Source organism: Pleurodeles waltl, chromosome 6, assembly GCF_031143425.1.
Source record: "Pleurodeles waltl isolate 20211129_DDA chromosome 6, aPleWal1.hap1.20221129, whole genome shotgun sequence".
NCBI classification, from domain to species: Eukaryota; Metazoa; Chordata; class Amphibia; order Caudata; family Salamandridae; genus Pleurodeles; species Pleurodeles waltl.
Genome location: NC_090445.1, coordinates 734,750,182 through 734,765,624, shown reverse-complemented (window position 1 = coordinate 734,765,624; position 15,443 = coordinate 734,750,182). Strand labels below are relative to the sequence as shown.

Here is a 15,443-nt window from a genome sequence, read left to right as displayed (position 1 = left end):
ATGAGAAACCATTGGTGCGGGCCAGTATCATTTTGAGTACTTATGTGGGCCCTGAATTATATTTGTCTATTGTAAATCAACCCTTTCACCGGTTTCTACTCACACGCTTTCGGTTTAACCTGATCCATTTAACTCTTGGCTGTTTTCAAACCTGGTCTCCTCCGGAAAAAGGAACGCCGTGTAATTGTGATAATTTTTCGATCCAGAATACAATGCATTTTATGTTATTCTGTGATCATTACGCGGCCTTAAGAAAGAAATTGTTGTTCCCAATCTTAAAGGAGGAGGGGTTTATACAGGTTAAACCTGCTCTCTTGTTTTTACAGTTATTGCAGACCCCTAGGATTATGTCCCATGTCGCTAGTTTTTTAGTGGGAGCTGTTAGGGTTAAGAAAAAGAAGTTCGCCATCAATCCGATTATTTTATTGTAATGAATTGAGTGATTAATTAACTTTTTATAGGAAATGTAATTTCTGCGAATTTGGGAGAATATTAATGATTCACGTTAAATGATGCTTCTAGGATGTTTTACTTTATTGACCCTCCTCTTAAACATTGTAGATAATATGAATTGTTGATTGCTTGTAATTCTTGATTGTTCCGTTTTTATGCCTTTTTATGATATTTATTTATCGAAATAAAGTATTTTGACTGACTGACTGATTTTCCAATTGTTCGTCAATTATTTTTCTAACATCTATATATAAACCATACTTGTAGGCCACTATTTTCGGGTCATAACATGGTCAAGTGGAAATGTTCCCTCAGTATGGAGCTGAAGGTGATGTGCTTAACACACGGGAACGTTAGGGGACAAAATATAGTTCCAAATACAAGATGTCTTGGGAAGTGCAAAGGAAAAGAACCTTGTAGGGACTGGACCAGTAGTTGTTGGTTGGAAGGATGGGGAGGGGCATGAGGGTTAAGAATCAGTTAAGGGTTGGGAGAACAAGTTGTCAACCGACATGAACAGGATGTGGTATGTGAGATTTGCAGCATATGTATTTCTTGCCCAATGGTCGGGGTGATTGGCCGTGTTGCTGCTCAGCCCATTATGAGCTGCTTTACAAAGAAGAAACGATGAACCAGAGTGCATTGTTGGCATTGCCCCGCCAGTTTACTTCTTAAACTCGACATAAACTGTCTCTCGTTTGTTTGTTTGTTTTGCTTTTTTTTTTGCAGCGCTCCAGCTGTTCATACTCCAGCCCTCCAGAGTCCAGCCAGAGGTAAGTAGCAAAACTCGAAACCATTTTCCTTGTGCCAAGAGGAGCCTCGCCGGGCCTCATCTCTGCTTGTATCTTACAGAGTCAGACAGGCACCCCGCTGTTGTCACTGATGAAGGACCCCTACATCCTCATTGCAGCTGGTACGTAGCCTTTTACTTTTCCCGTCTGAATTTATTTTTGATTGTGAAAGACGATCGTGACTGGCTGAGCTGGAACATCTTGGACTGGTGGCTCCTTGAGTGTCAATAGGGAGCACACATCGTGGGCATCGTCATCCCGCCCTCCCTTATCCCTTCCCTGACAATGGCCCTCATGTAGAGCTGTCGTCAGTAGCCAATATCATGCCCATTCAATCAGTGGCCTTTCTGCCGTGGTGTCCAGCTAGTGTATCAGCTGATTCTACCGTGCCTCTCATTTTCAGTGGCATCATTTGGTGAAGCAGGAATATCACACTCTGTCTCCATTGTCTATGGGTATGACTCACGCGATGCCTACTGAAAAGAGATAGCTTAAAGCTCAGCGTTTCAATCGGATATCAGTGTGCAATATTTACGCCCCCAACTCCTTTCCACTCTCTGCAAAACCTGCACTTCACACTCCTCCTCTTATAATCTTATGAAGATTGCCCCATTTGTCTAGGCGCCTTCATCATAACATAATTACACCAAATACAGTGGAGTACCACAGCCCCGCCTATAAGCATCTCAGCTTTCAACATGCATACCACATCAACTGCAGGGAAAGAGATGCTTCGAAAAAATGAGCAACGCATTCAGTCCTTTGAGATCTGAAAAACATTGATTTTCAAACAGAGATAGTGAGGCCCATCCTCATGGAAGCGCGTCCTCAGCCCTATCTACTGACATTGTGTTTTCGGTGAGGAGGGTGGCGTGCTCACTACCTTCTCACAGGCAAAGATCGAGGAAGATTTGTTTCACCCAGCCACATAGCGCCTGGGGGGCCAGGGCAGACAGTGTGAGGAGCTTGGAGACCAAGGACAGAGGCCATGAGAAGACTGAGCCCAAGGACAGAGTGTGAGGAATTTGGTGAACACAGAGAGTATTTTGAGCAGGCGGCAGTGACCAGGGTGAGGTGCCTGGAGCACCGGTTTAGTGGGGCGCAGTGACAGACGGTGTGAAGCAGAGGAAGTGCAAGGAGCCCGTGCCTCATGCAGTGGGTCAATGAAAAAAAAGTGAAAGTTTAAGCATTTAAGCTTCTGGCATTTAAGAAAATGTCCTGATTTTCTAAATGTGCATGCTCATACAATTACTTTTCTGCCAGCTGCCATGTACAGTTGTCGTTTTGTTCTTCCATGTGTAAAAGATGAATGTAATATATTTTAATTTCACCTGCTCAGTACAAAGGCTACCTACCCTGGTTGGACTTTTCCCATCCTTCTACGTCTTGTCACCCAGCCACTGCAGACACGTTCCCAGCTAAATTGTGCATTAGTAGCGTATCCACATCCCGTTTTTTTAATTGTATTCTGGGAGGGATGGTCTGGTAAAAGCAAAACTCAAAGTATCAGAATGCAAAGTGGGATCCAGAACTGGGTGAGACACTCAGCACCAACATGAAGTTATTTGTATAGTGTGAAAGTCACCCCCTTTCTTATCGTAAAACAGAGATCCCCTGCTCTAGAGCTCAATTTTGGGGGATATACCCCCTTACATGCATTATGGTAAGCACCAGGATGCAAAGAGGATATAGGGACTGCATGAGGTACTCAACCTCCCTACCTCCTTCCAAATACACCAGTAGTAAGAAATACCCACAGCATCTACACGTAACGCAACGGTCTCCAAGTACTGGGACATTAAACATCTTACAGAGCACTTGTACCCTTCTCTGCAGCAAACATTCCTACAACAGCTTTAAGAGAGCGACTCCCAGAGCTCCTGTAGTGCACCTGTCTCCCGAGCAGCAGTCCAGCCTGCTTTTACTCCATTGCAACACCCACAGCTCTCACAGTGCACTCCTAGCTTGAGTTCATTTCGCACTTGTATACCCCACATTTACAGGGCTCTCAGACAGCCCCTCTGTTGTCCCTGCTGTTGGAGAGCCTCAGGTGCAGGCCAGGAGGGAGAGAAGGAGGCTCCTCTTTCTGGTGAGACCGTTCAGGGAAGTGACACGTCGCCTGCAGGGATTTGCCCCAATTACACATTTAACAGCTTCAAATACCAAATGAGTCGACTATTCTTTTCATCTTTCCTGTGTTGTTACACGGCGCCTCTCTCACGCCGGTGCACAACGGTGTGTAGTCTACAGGTTACCTGTCCCCGTCGCCACAGATAGCAGGAGGCTTCATATCATGTACAACAACTTAAGGAAATCATTTGGCATCAGCACTTAGCTTATGATCCAATGCATATAATGCTAGAATGAGAGCTTTAAGTCCCAGAATGCAAAGCGCTGTTAGATTGAAAAAAACAATCCCAGGAACTCACATGCCATGAATCCACTTGCCAGCTACGCTTCACAGTAAAGATAGCTCGGGTTATTTGTGTGCACATTGTTAAACCTTGTTCCCTGTAGGCCCCTCGTTCCAAATCCTATAAAATGGGTCAAGTTGAATGGTTTTTTTCTGAACACATGTACTTGTAGCTGCACGTAATGCCTTAAAATAAAATCCTTAATTTATAAAAAAGATTCAAAACTCCCGTGAGGGTTTCAAGGGGCTCAATTGTGGGCACAGGGAGATTAAGTGATTTGCCCTGAATCGCAGGATGTTGGGGCCCACACGGAAACTTAAAGATTGATTCTCTGCAGGCCCAAGCTTGTCTTCTGTTCCTCAAAGATGACAATATTAAAATGGTAACACCACTACTTGTTCATGGAGCTGAGAGGCAGGGGTGAGGCAAGGCGCTACTACTGCGAGCCAGCCTCTACAACCCAATTGAAAGAAAAGATCACATGGTAGAAAGTCTGAGGTCACGAGGCACAAAGTAGACACTAAGGAGATTGGGGGCACATGGTAGGCACATGGTGGGCAGCATGAGGGCCCCCGGGCACAAGAATAGGCGTGATTTAAGGAATGTTTCTTCAGATTAACCTACACTGAAATAGCTCAAGAACAATGTGAAGTGCTTGGAAGAACCTTGACTGACAGCGTCGGGAGCTTGTGTCAAGTGGAGAGACGACATGAGGAGTTCAGGCCTTATGGACAGAGACTGTGAGAAGCTTTGGGTCCAGACCCGGTTCTAGCGGGTAGGCCAGGCCCCCCCAAACATGACCTTTGGCCCTCCCAGTCACAGCAGAAGAGGCCAGAGAGAAAGCACCTGTTAAGTGCTTCTCTGTGTTAATGGAAAAACGTGATTTATTTTCATTTAATTCACATACATTATCAGTCACGGGTCATCAAGGAACCTCTACAATACATTTTCAAGTGCATTCATTTAATGATAGCTATTTTTATTATGTACTGAGGGAAAAATATGACTTTAGATGATTTCCCTATTTTTGTACTTGCTGAGACATTAAAATACTAGTCTTGCCAGTAAAAAGAAAAGAACTGGGGTTGCAACCCTAGGTCAAGTCTGAGGCAAGCTGCAGTGGGAAGGTGTGTATTGATGAGAGATGCCAGGGGTTTACATGCCAATGATGCAGCAGGTGCAGTGGCACCAGGGGTATGAACAGCCTTCTGCACCTCAAATATGGCTGTTTCAGTAGGGGCGTTCTAAGAGTGTTTTAAAGTTTAGTCTGTGCAGGATGCACACAGTAATATACTGTATAATGGGGCATGGGTTATATTATTCAGATAGTGGCAGTTCATGCCTTATTGGATGAGCAGCCATAATGTCGACTAACAATGCCTACTAGAATATGTGCGCCGGTCTGTTCTCTGCCAGATGATATGGAAAAGTAAATAACTGTTTTATCTCAAGTAAGAAGTTGTGCTGGGCTGGATTTATTCTCACCAGTGTGGCAAGGTTACCAATGTGCACATTTCATATTCCGATATCTTGTCACAGTACATTGCATATTCCCATGTTATAGTCAAGGTCACTACAACTATGCAATTTTTGCCGCTATGCTGCTTTCCGCATAACGGTGGTTTTCCCCCCATAATCTATGATATGATGCATACTGTACAGATTTAAAAAAAAAAAAAAAATTCTAGCTCAAATGGTTTAAAAGTTGCTAAATCTACTGCAACATGTGTTGCCACACAGTTGAAGGCTCTTTGCAAAGGCTGTTGGTCATTTTTCTGTTGCTTATTGCAATAGTTGGGTGGTAAACATGTACTAGTGGGGTGCAGCATATGCCCAGATAGTGATAGGTGAAAAAAAATGACGAAGTCATGAAGAATTGCTATCACAAAATGTGCCTCATTATGCTGCATTATTTGTCTTTCCTTGCTGCATAATCTAGTCAACCCTGCTGCATAATTTGGTCCTCCCCTGTAGCATAATTTCAGTAATCTTCCTCTTCACATGTTCTAACAATGGTACTGATCACAATTCAGTTCAATAAAGAGCTACCAAGAGTTATGCAATGTCGTATAATATACACATGATAGCATTAAGGCTAATTATCCAAACTTGCCTCACAACTAAATAATTCATTCTGTAGGTATATTTCAAAATTGAGATCTCTAAACTTTTGCCACAAAATATGGTTTTCTGATCAATGGACACTGTCTGTGTACATTGCACCATATACTTTATACAGCTGTGTTAAAACGAAATATGTACAATTTTTAAGACAACATTCCATCTGTTCCATTTGGTCACATTTCCTAACTAGTGTTTAGTTACTTTCTACACTTCACTGTATAGCACTAGGTTTGATAAGGTTCCCTGTTACAGTGAGAGGTCACACAGCTGATGATTAATGCACAGAAGCTGCAGAGCATATTGCCCTTCGATCTTCAGTACCCAAAGCTGCAACACACATACACATTCAGAAAATACATGCTGTCTGCTTGCCTCAAATAACTTATTGCGTCATTTTATCAGTATTATTTTGCACACCTATCCAGTGTTTAATGAATGCAAAACGTACCACATACAAGCACCCACCATATGCATAAACACCATGTTTATACCCATATGCACAACACATAAGCACACGCAAATGAGGCTCAAACAAATGCTGCACACGGAAATGCCTACACCAGAATGGCCATATCACACACGTGCAAAAACACCACAGGCACGCACAATACTCACTCAAACTGCACTTGTACATATTTAGATCCTATATACTAGACACAAGCCCAGACTTCCACTATTCACAAACAGGGCCTCACAAACTGCAAGCCCTACAAGCTCTGTGTGCTTCCCTCCCCTTAGCTCAATCTGCCTAGAATAACTATATATATATATATATGTATATATATATATATGTGTGTGTGTTATATATATATATATATATATATGTGTGTTCATATATATATATATATATATATATATCTATAGATATAGATATATATAGATAGCTATATCACAATGACCAATTAATGATGAAGTCCAACTGCCTAAAATTAAACACTATCTCGTCTCCTCACACCTCTCTGTCGCGCAATGAGTGGAAACAGAATTTGACCATGTTAGCACATGAGTTGGCGCTCAAAGCAAACATATGTATGGATGAGTTTGTAAAAAAGTTTTCAAAGAACAACAGGGCCTATATTACAGATAGGGAGCACTGTTGCTATTTTCGTCACTGCTCACCTTTAAAAAGCTGCACTGGGCGCAAACAGGGACAGTGCATCCTGTTACAAGTAATGCCTCCCCCTGCCCTGGGGACAGCACTTTCCGTGCAATAGGGAATTGCTGTTTATAAGTATAAAAAATCATGTGTTTCACAGTGCAAGAGTCATGCTTCCTGCAATGTAAAGAGGAGAGAGAGATTACTTTGCAAGCAGGTGCTGTTAGTGTCTGCACCGGCCTACTGGGTGATGTGTTCCATGGTGGCCCTTTGGCACCCTCCAGAAGGCTGGCTTAAGGTGGCACACGGAGGGTGCGCCACCGTTTTGTTGCGTACTGTCAGTGCGGATCCTGAGGGTCTTTTACCCCTCACCTGCATTCATGATATGGGGCGGGCCAGATGCAAGGTCAGTCCCTAATTTCGTGGGGCCTTGCTCCTATGAAAAAAAGTTTATTCCCTCTGAAGATAGGATTGGCTCTACATGGGTGCCAGCGCTATCAGTATCGTAGCAGAAGCCAGGTCTGCACAAGCGGTCCCCTCTTTGTAATATTATAGTGCCTCAGGGCGCACAAAGAAGGCCATTGAGCCCCTGGAGCTCTCTGTGTGATACATCCCAGATGTTTACCTCTTTGACTGTAATTACCAGTTTTACAATTGCCAGTCATGAAAACTGCTCTCAGGTATCAAGAATACTGCTTTCGTTTGTTCCAACTGTGTTGCTGTTTTCTACACATTTTTACCATTGAAAGCAAAAGAACAACATGAAAATAAACAGTTACAAAGACCACAGTGTGCAAAGATATAGGTGTTGGGCAAATTGCAAAGAGTAAATAGCTAGCCTACCTAGTGCAAAGATGCAAAGGCTTGGGTGTGGTTTTAGGAACCTCCTTAAACATCAACTACTATTACGATCCACTTGGTATCTGGGGGGTTTTATTGAATCCTGCCCTGCTACAATAAGGAGGACTGGGCCTGAAGAGTATAGATATCAGCTTTTACTGTCAAATAACTCTCCACATGCTCTGTATGACTGTTTTGGAAGAAAATCTAATGCAAGACTAATGCTTGTAGGCTACCTCCAGAATTGTCAAAAATTGGGCCCGCAATTGGCCAACCTGAACACACCCATGGCCCATCTAGATATAAATTCCTGGAACAGGGCCTGTTTGGGTCATACAGTGAAAGCCACATGTTTCCCAGCCAGTGCGAGGAGTACAGGGCACATGACGTGGCAGTGTGTGGGGTTTGAGGTTCCATATGAATAGTGTTTCAAATGAACCATAAGGCACCTATATGGTGTTGGGGCGCAGCAGATGGTGTGAGGAACGTATGGAGCATGGACAGAATGTGTGAGCAGCTTCTGGGCACATAACAAACAGCGTGAGTGTTTAGCCCGATTTTAGGCACTAGTCGTGTTGCCTTGACAAGTAACTGAGGCACAGACAAATAAAATGAGTTGCACAGGGTCACATAATTTGGTAAGGCAGGGAAGCCACGATTGTGGGCAACTAATTTCTAGACCAGATCTCAAACTGAAACCGTGCCCTTCAACTCGATGCTTGCTGATTTCTAAAATGCATGTCTGCAGTGTACCTGTCAATGCGTTCTGTCTGTCTGTGACTCCTTATTCAGCGATGAGCCCCTGTCATGTACAAACAGTGCTTGAAATAGCAACAAAGAAATGCAAGCACTCACTGTCCTAATGTAGCTGCTTTCACCTGAGAAGTGCTGGTACTCTCCCACCAAAGTATCGCACAACTGCTGGTACTTTCTCTTTCAAGCTAAAGAAGTGCAGGTAATAGGTACCTGAGAGTACTTGCCCTTTTAAAGCGCTGAGTACGGAATGTGCGAGATAATCTTGGATCCAATAACATGAATCCCCTGGCACACACCGAGCGTCACTAAGAACTTCCAAATCACGAAAAGTGAGCGTGAAACAATTATATGTTGATGATTCCAAAGTGAGTCATGCTAACTTTAAGAAGTCGTGCTGTAATCCCAGAAACAACGCCTCCCTTCACCTCCAGTTACCTTTGCAGTAAACCCCTTTTCCTTTTGTAAACTAAATAGCTAATCAAGCTGTACCAAACTGAGAAGAAAAACAAACTGTTTTTTCTTTTGTACTGCAGGATAAGTCGATCAATGAGTGTCTACAATTTAAAAAGCTCACATCATACATTGAATTATCCCCGGATGCTTGAATAACCGAACCCTATCACAGAGTCAGTATAAATGATCCAACACACAGATGTTGCAGGAATTAAACGCTACGTACCTAGGATTGGCTTCAAAGACCATTAGATCCCCGTTAAGTGCATTATGTATCGCATCCGATGAAATTGGTTACTACAGGGGTTGGAATTCATCTGGATAAATAACCACTATTATGTATTTTCACAGAAAATTGGCAATAACCCAATTTACCACCCCAAAATGTGCATGTTCCACCACTGGTTTGGGCAGGGAGACAAATTAATCGGGTTACCTCGTAAAGAGCACCTTAGAGTGAAACTCAAGTGCACCAACCTGATTTTTATTGCTCTGGAGGAATCAGGGCTTTCACTCTGTCCAGCTTTTTTGATGTGCTAAAATGTTTTGCCTTAGATGCTGTTTGCTTGTGTAGGTGTGCCCGCTGTGAGAGACCAGACATTCTCATCTGCGGGCCCACTTTTGTTGCGCGTCTCCTGCTCTCCATCTTGGGCCCTTACAGAGTTATGAGTTGTTCCCTGTCAAATGCAAGCCTCGTTACCTTATGTGTGATTTTAGACTACTTTTGTTTGTGTGTGATTCCCAAAGGGCTGATGAAAAAGTCCAGGTTTGGTTCTAGCACATCTATGTTTGGACCAAATGTCTGAGTTTTTTGGAATTGCAAAGAAATCTCATAGCCATAGATTTCCAGAAGTACTTATACAGTATGCTTTATATTATACGTGTGTTTTCCACCAGGTGAAAAAAATGCGCACTTGTTTGTTCCCTCCACACAAGAATCCCTTCGCCATTAATTTGTAGGGTGTTCGCTCTCATTTCCAGAGTGGGAAACTAACTGCAGTCAGTATACGAAGGCCCGCAAACTTACAACCTTGTGAGCGACAAACACGTTTACATTCAACAGCTTACTTGGATGCCTATGAAATCGACATCCAATTGATATGAGAAGGAAGAAATTTGAGAACTGTTGAATTTGTGTATCTGACATCATTTTTCTTTGAATTAGGACTAAACGTTTGCCCTGCCAAATGCAAAAATGTGAATACATTTATTGAGCTTCGGTGCAGAAATAGATTTGTGATTTCAGCCCTTAGATTTCATTTTTTTAAGAAAGTGAAGTGTTTTCTTTTATCCCATCAACCTGGAGTGTTATAGCACTAAACAGGATGGTCATGCTGTACACGGGGACAAACCATGTGTTTTTTGACAATTATAAGCTCCCGGCACTATCTGCTAGTTTGAGTGACAACAGCTACTAATCCTGTGGACCCATAGTGTATAGTGCTTCTCTTCTTCTGCCATTTGCTCTTATGAATGAATCACTCTTCCCCTCCTCACACGAGATATGAACTATAAGGCCTACTAAGTTAATTTTGTACATGTTGTATGTTGAGTTGCTTAAGTCAGAATCAATTCTATTAGCTTAAATGAGCAGTTGGAAAGTCCCTTCATAGAAAATGGATGTGTGCCCCTGCCTTTAGTACACAACTGCATGTGAAACTGGTATCCTGACTTTCTGCTGGGCCATGGCATCACACTAATCTAGTGTTTGCATAGAGGCCTAGGCCTGTCCCTGGTAGTATGAGCTCCAGGTGCCTTCATAAAGTGCTTATGAATGTTCTTCTTGCCTGGGGTACGCCATATAAAGTAGCAGCATACAAAGTTTTAGTGAATCATTAGTAACATAATACCTTATTCTTTGTGTCAAAGAGAGGGCTGTCTACTAATCCCTCTTGTGTAAATCTCAGTTGTTAAGTGAACCCCAGACCTTTGCAGTCATGTCCTGTATGAATGTAGGTGTGTGGAGTGTGAGTGTGACACATATATGGTGGTAGGACTGTGTGTGATGAGAGCTTGAGTACGTAGACCATTGGGATCAATTTCGGATGACCTCTGGTTTAGCTAGGCACAACAATGAGGCTTCCCCAGAGAGTGGAAGTGTATTGACTACGTTTCTGTGGCTGTAGAATGGAAAGCCATCCACTGAAAAGGCTGGGCAAATCAGTGAAGCTCTTCTTGCCAAAGGGCTCCTGATTAGTTCTTCTTGAGAAATGCCATGCTAGATGGTAGGGGTAAAGAGTGTGACTGCAGTTTTTAGGCAGGGCCCGCCCTGATGTCTGTTTCTGATTGCTGCTTCAGGAAGGCTGAGAAGAACCAGGTACAGAGATCTCACAAGTCATTGTGTCATTGTTTGGGATACTGCAGCTTGGAGCCAGCAGCATTCTACCTGCTGTGAGAGCCATCATTTGCACAAAGACAAACAGTATATGAGTAGCAGCCAGAAAATGACTTTTGAAAGAGAAGTAACCCATACCGATTCTGAAACCTTAGACAGTGGACCCTCATCCCCTGTCTGGAAAAGTTGTATAAAGTGGGATATAAACCACCCACCTTATTCCTCCTCCAAGTTCGTCATGACTAAGGAAGAAGTGCTCTGCAGAGTACTCAAAAGACTGCTGTTTAACCAGGGCTGATGTTTGCATGACCACCAGTCTCCCAGAGGTGAGGGGACTTCCTGAAGCCTACTCTTTGTGCTGAAGGAGTTGAGGGTCTTTCTGGTCCCTAAAAGCCTTTTTGCCTGCTGATTCCTGCCGTGAACTGCATCAAGACTTTTAACAGGCACCAAGCCTCATGTGTGACTGGCAACCTGCTGTGGGGCTGAAAGACTAACGTGCTGATTTCAGACCCACAACAATTTCTCACCACGGTGGGAGCACTGATCAGCCACATTTCAAGATTTTGTCATGCCATGATATTCTAGGAAATTAAAAGTAGGTGATTGGGTGAGAGTAAAAAATCATGTGTTAGTCAAAAAAGGGTTATCCAAATTCAAAGATTCCCAACAGATACGTGAAGTGCGAAAGAATGCTGTGAAATTGTCAGATGGGAGCTGGTGGAACACATCACGCATAGCTTTGGATCCAGCTGCACAAGATCAATTTGATGTCACTGCTTCTAGTACTGATAATAGACCGGTTATTAATGGTAAATACAAATGTAGAACAAGCACAAGAATCTGTGAAAAGCCAAAGATGTTTCAAGATTTTGTCATGTCACGAGTATGTACATTTTTTTTTCTCTTTCTCCCCTTCTGTTTCTTTTCATTTTTTTAATCTCTGTCTCAGTTTAAAAAAAAAAAAAAAAAAAAAAGGGGAAATAATGTGGTGATCACATTGTCTCGCATTGCCTTGTGTATGTCTGTCTACTGGAGGCATGGAATATCATGACATCATTGCACTGATGTCATGGTGTTCCATGTTCCTTAACGACGGTTGTTTCCTCTGTGCCCCTTTGTATAGAGATGTATTTCCCTTGGTCTCGTCTTCTAATAAATGAAGAAATTCAATACGAAGCTTTGCGTGTGGCTCACTTCACCACATATGCCAAAGACACCCACATGGTTTAGATGGACCTATGGGCTGCATCTGCCACCCTGGTTTCTCATGCGTACTTGGCCTAGAGAGGCTCCTACTTCTGAAAATAAGAGCAGCCGTGTGAGCTGCCATGCCAAAATCTCCCAGCCTTCAAGTTTCTAAGCGAGGACGCAGGCACAATCTCTATTTGAAGGATCGTTCCTGCACAGCAAGACCACTTCATGAGTCTATCCTGCACCACCCGTACTGCATCTGAAGTAACCATGGGGCCTAAAACTTTGAGTGGAATGAGAAACTGAAGAAACACACTCGGGTCCACAAAAAAATTGAAGACTTGTTAGGTGAATGTAGAGTTGAAAGCAAATTGAACTGTTGTTTCCATCTACGCTTGGGGGGGGGGGTTGTTTTCAGTGAGTTGCGCCTAAGCATAATCAGTACCTTGTCCCGAGTTATACACCAGACATAATAAATGCTAGGTAAGGGTGTAGTGCCTCACATGAGGTCTCAAACAGGATTACAACCTCTGAATTTCCTAATTGCACTGTAGACTATAACGTTGTGCTGTGCAATTAATGTGTTTTCTTTTAATAAAAAAATAAAAGCACTCTGTTAGACAATGATATTTTGTCTGTTAAGTTCTGATGTTCTGCGTCCCAGCCCTCAGTTGAGTTTCTCGTTTGTTTTTCTCCCAGGGTCCATCTGCTTCGCCAACATGGCAATCGCCATGCTGGAGCCAGCCCTGCCAATCTGGATGATGGAGACCATGTGCTCGCGGAAATGGCAACTTGGTAACAATACATGCTTTTTTAAAGCATAGTTTTTTTTCCCAGCGCTCGAACTCCTGAAATGAAGTGTTTGATTTGCTCCCTTGAGACCCTGCTGCTGGGCTGTGCACCAAGGTATTTACACAGCTGAGCGCTTCGCAGGTGCTGCTTGCAGTTAGATAAGGTTATTGTGCTGCTTTTCCTTGCTGCTTCACGGTGTGTGTCTGAGTCTCACAGTGCACCCCCAGCTCTCGAGAGGCACAGACCTTTCAACACGTGGCGCCCTCATGCTGCAATCATCTTTTCTTTTCAATACAGTTGAGGGGTCGGTTATTAAATGGTGGCTTATCTTCACGTACTAATCCATGAATGCTGTATGACCGTTTCACAAAAAGTATACCATCTGCATGAGCGTCACTTCATCCCTCCTATTTATTTGGGGGGAAAGCATAGAAGGACCCTTGGGGTCACAGATGCAACCCCCTTCTAACCCTTCAATATAAGGACTGACGTCACTTTCTTTACAGAGAAGAAGTGCCCATCACTTTCTTGCTGGTCCTTGAGGTTGGGGCGGGGTGCATAATAGTGCTTTAAGCCCCTGCTTTCGAGAGGGCGGGGTGGAGGGAGTTGACTACGGGGACTCAGGCTCACCTGAAAGCTGGCATTCTCATTAATAGTGCAGAGACTGATCTATATTATGGAGGTAGGTTAGGGGTCACAGTTTGAAGAGTTGATGTGGAAAGGGGGTTGGGGGAACACACCGACAGAGCCCAAGCCCAGAACTCCGAGGGATGGTAATTCATGGGAGCACATGTCCGGCTCTTTGGTGGGGGAGGGGGTTATGATGACGGGGGGTGGAGGTTGTGATTTCACGTGGCCAATACTGCCTCTAAACAACTGTACTACACTCCTCATGGGAGACCAAGGGCTAGTTTTTCCTGTGGTCTAACCTCCCTCAGAACTACCAACACATACGGCGAAACCAGGTCACACAATATCTGCACTTTTAACACGGTCACCCAGTGAAGAGCCAATCTCACATGGTGAGCACCAGGTAAACTGGAAACCCTTACTGAAAGTGGGTTTCCAAGTCGTGCAGTGGTTATGCACGTTCAAAATCCATTATAGAGCATTGTATCCTCCCAGGGACACACGGGGGGAGAGGGCTCCAGAAACCTTTTGGCTTTTTTGCTCAAGGTAGGAGTGCCTTTCTCTCGGACCACCCCTCTAATGTCGCTTGATGGCAGCTTAAGCTGTAATGGGTCAAAGCTTTGCCTTTTTCTCTATGTCCTGCTCCTCCTGAGGTCCTGCCTCCTTTTTAACAGAGTAACAAATGTTTCCATATTGGCACGTACGTAAGCTGAATGCTAGAAGCAACTATAGCAATAATCCGCTCATGTCAGAAGACAATACAGATTTTCCTAGCTAGAATAGTGAAGGAAGGTCGTGATTTTATTAAAGACACAGAAGCAAATATTACACTTTCTTAACCTGCTAATTTTTATTACAACAGCCACAAACCACAAAGCATGCACATCCCATCAGACCCTAGGTAACTAACTGCAGGCTGACAGGAACTGAAACCTTCAATCAGTCATGAGTGTGGTGTATGTATATATATAGCAGTCACCAGGAAGTGATAGCCTCTTCTCTTTGACGTGAAGAGAAAATACATGAAATGAATGAAGTGGAAGAACATCAAAAGAAACCCAACAGAAACAACACAGCAGCTTATTTCGAATCACCAGACAACTGGTCAGGAAAATCAGAACTCTCTTAAACTATTCTAGCTTGGACAATCTGCATTTTATTACAAGACTGGAGACTCATATTATCCCTATGTAAAGCCCATTCACTGCTTCCAAATCAGCCACTGGTTTGCGAGAAAATGTGCTCAATGTTGATATCTGGTTCCAAGTATGTCCTCTAACGTTGTTTCAGAAAAAATGGTTCTCGAATGAGCCCCAAAGGTTCTTTTTTTGAAGCCAAAGATATAGCCCTAGTAAGATTAACAAATGAGGAAATGGCATTCTTAATTCAGTAAAGTAAAATTAATGTTATTGACAGCATTACTACACACTACTTTGGATGAGGAGGAAAAAAAGGATACTCAACGGTAGGGGAGGTATTCTTCATGTGCCTGCTAACAGAAAAGAACACCCATGAAGAAGAAGAATGTTCTGTACAAATATCTGGAGCCCACTTGAGACTCTTTCAAA

The 15,443-nt window shown here is 43.3% G+C and overlaps 1 protein-coding gene across 1 annotated transcript in view; it reads left to right on the top strand.

Moving 5' to 3' along the window:
- Positions 1–15,443, top strand: part of SLC18A2 (solute carrier family 18 member A2) — a 347,766-nt gene that overhangs the window by 262,418 nt on the left and 69,905 nt on the right. Inside the window, exons 8-10 of the mRNA XM_069239257.1 lie at positions 1,183–1,226; positions 1,306–1,366; positions 13,153–13,248. Of these exons, the coding sequence (XP_069095358.1) occupies positions 1,183–1,226; positions 1,306–1,366; positions 13,153–13,248 (201 nt within the window). The remainder of the gene's footprint in view (positions 1–1,182; positions 1,227–1,305; positions 1,367–13,152; positions 13,249–15,443) is intronic.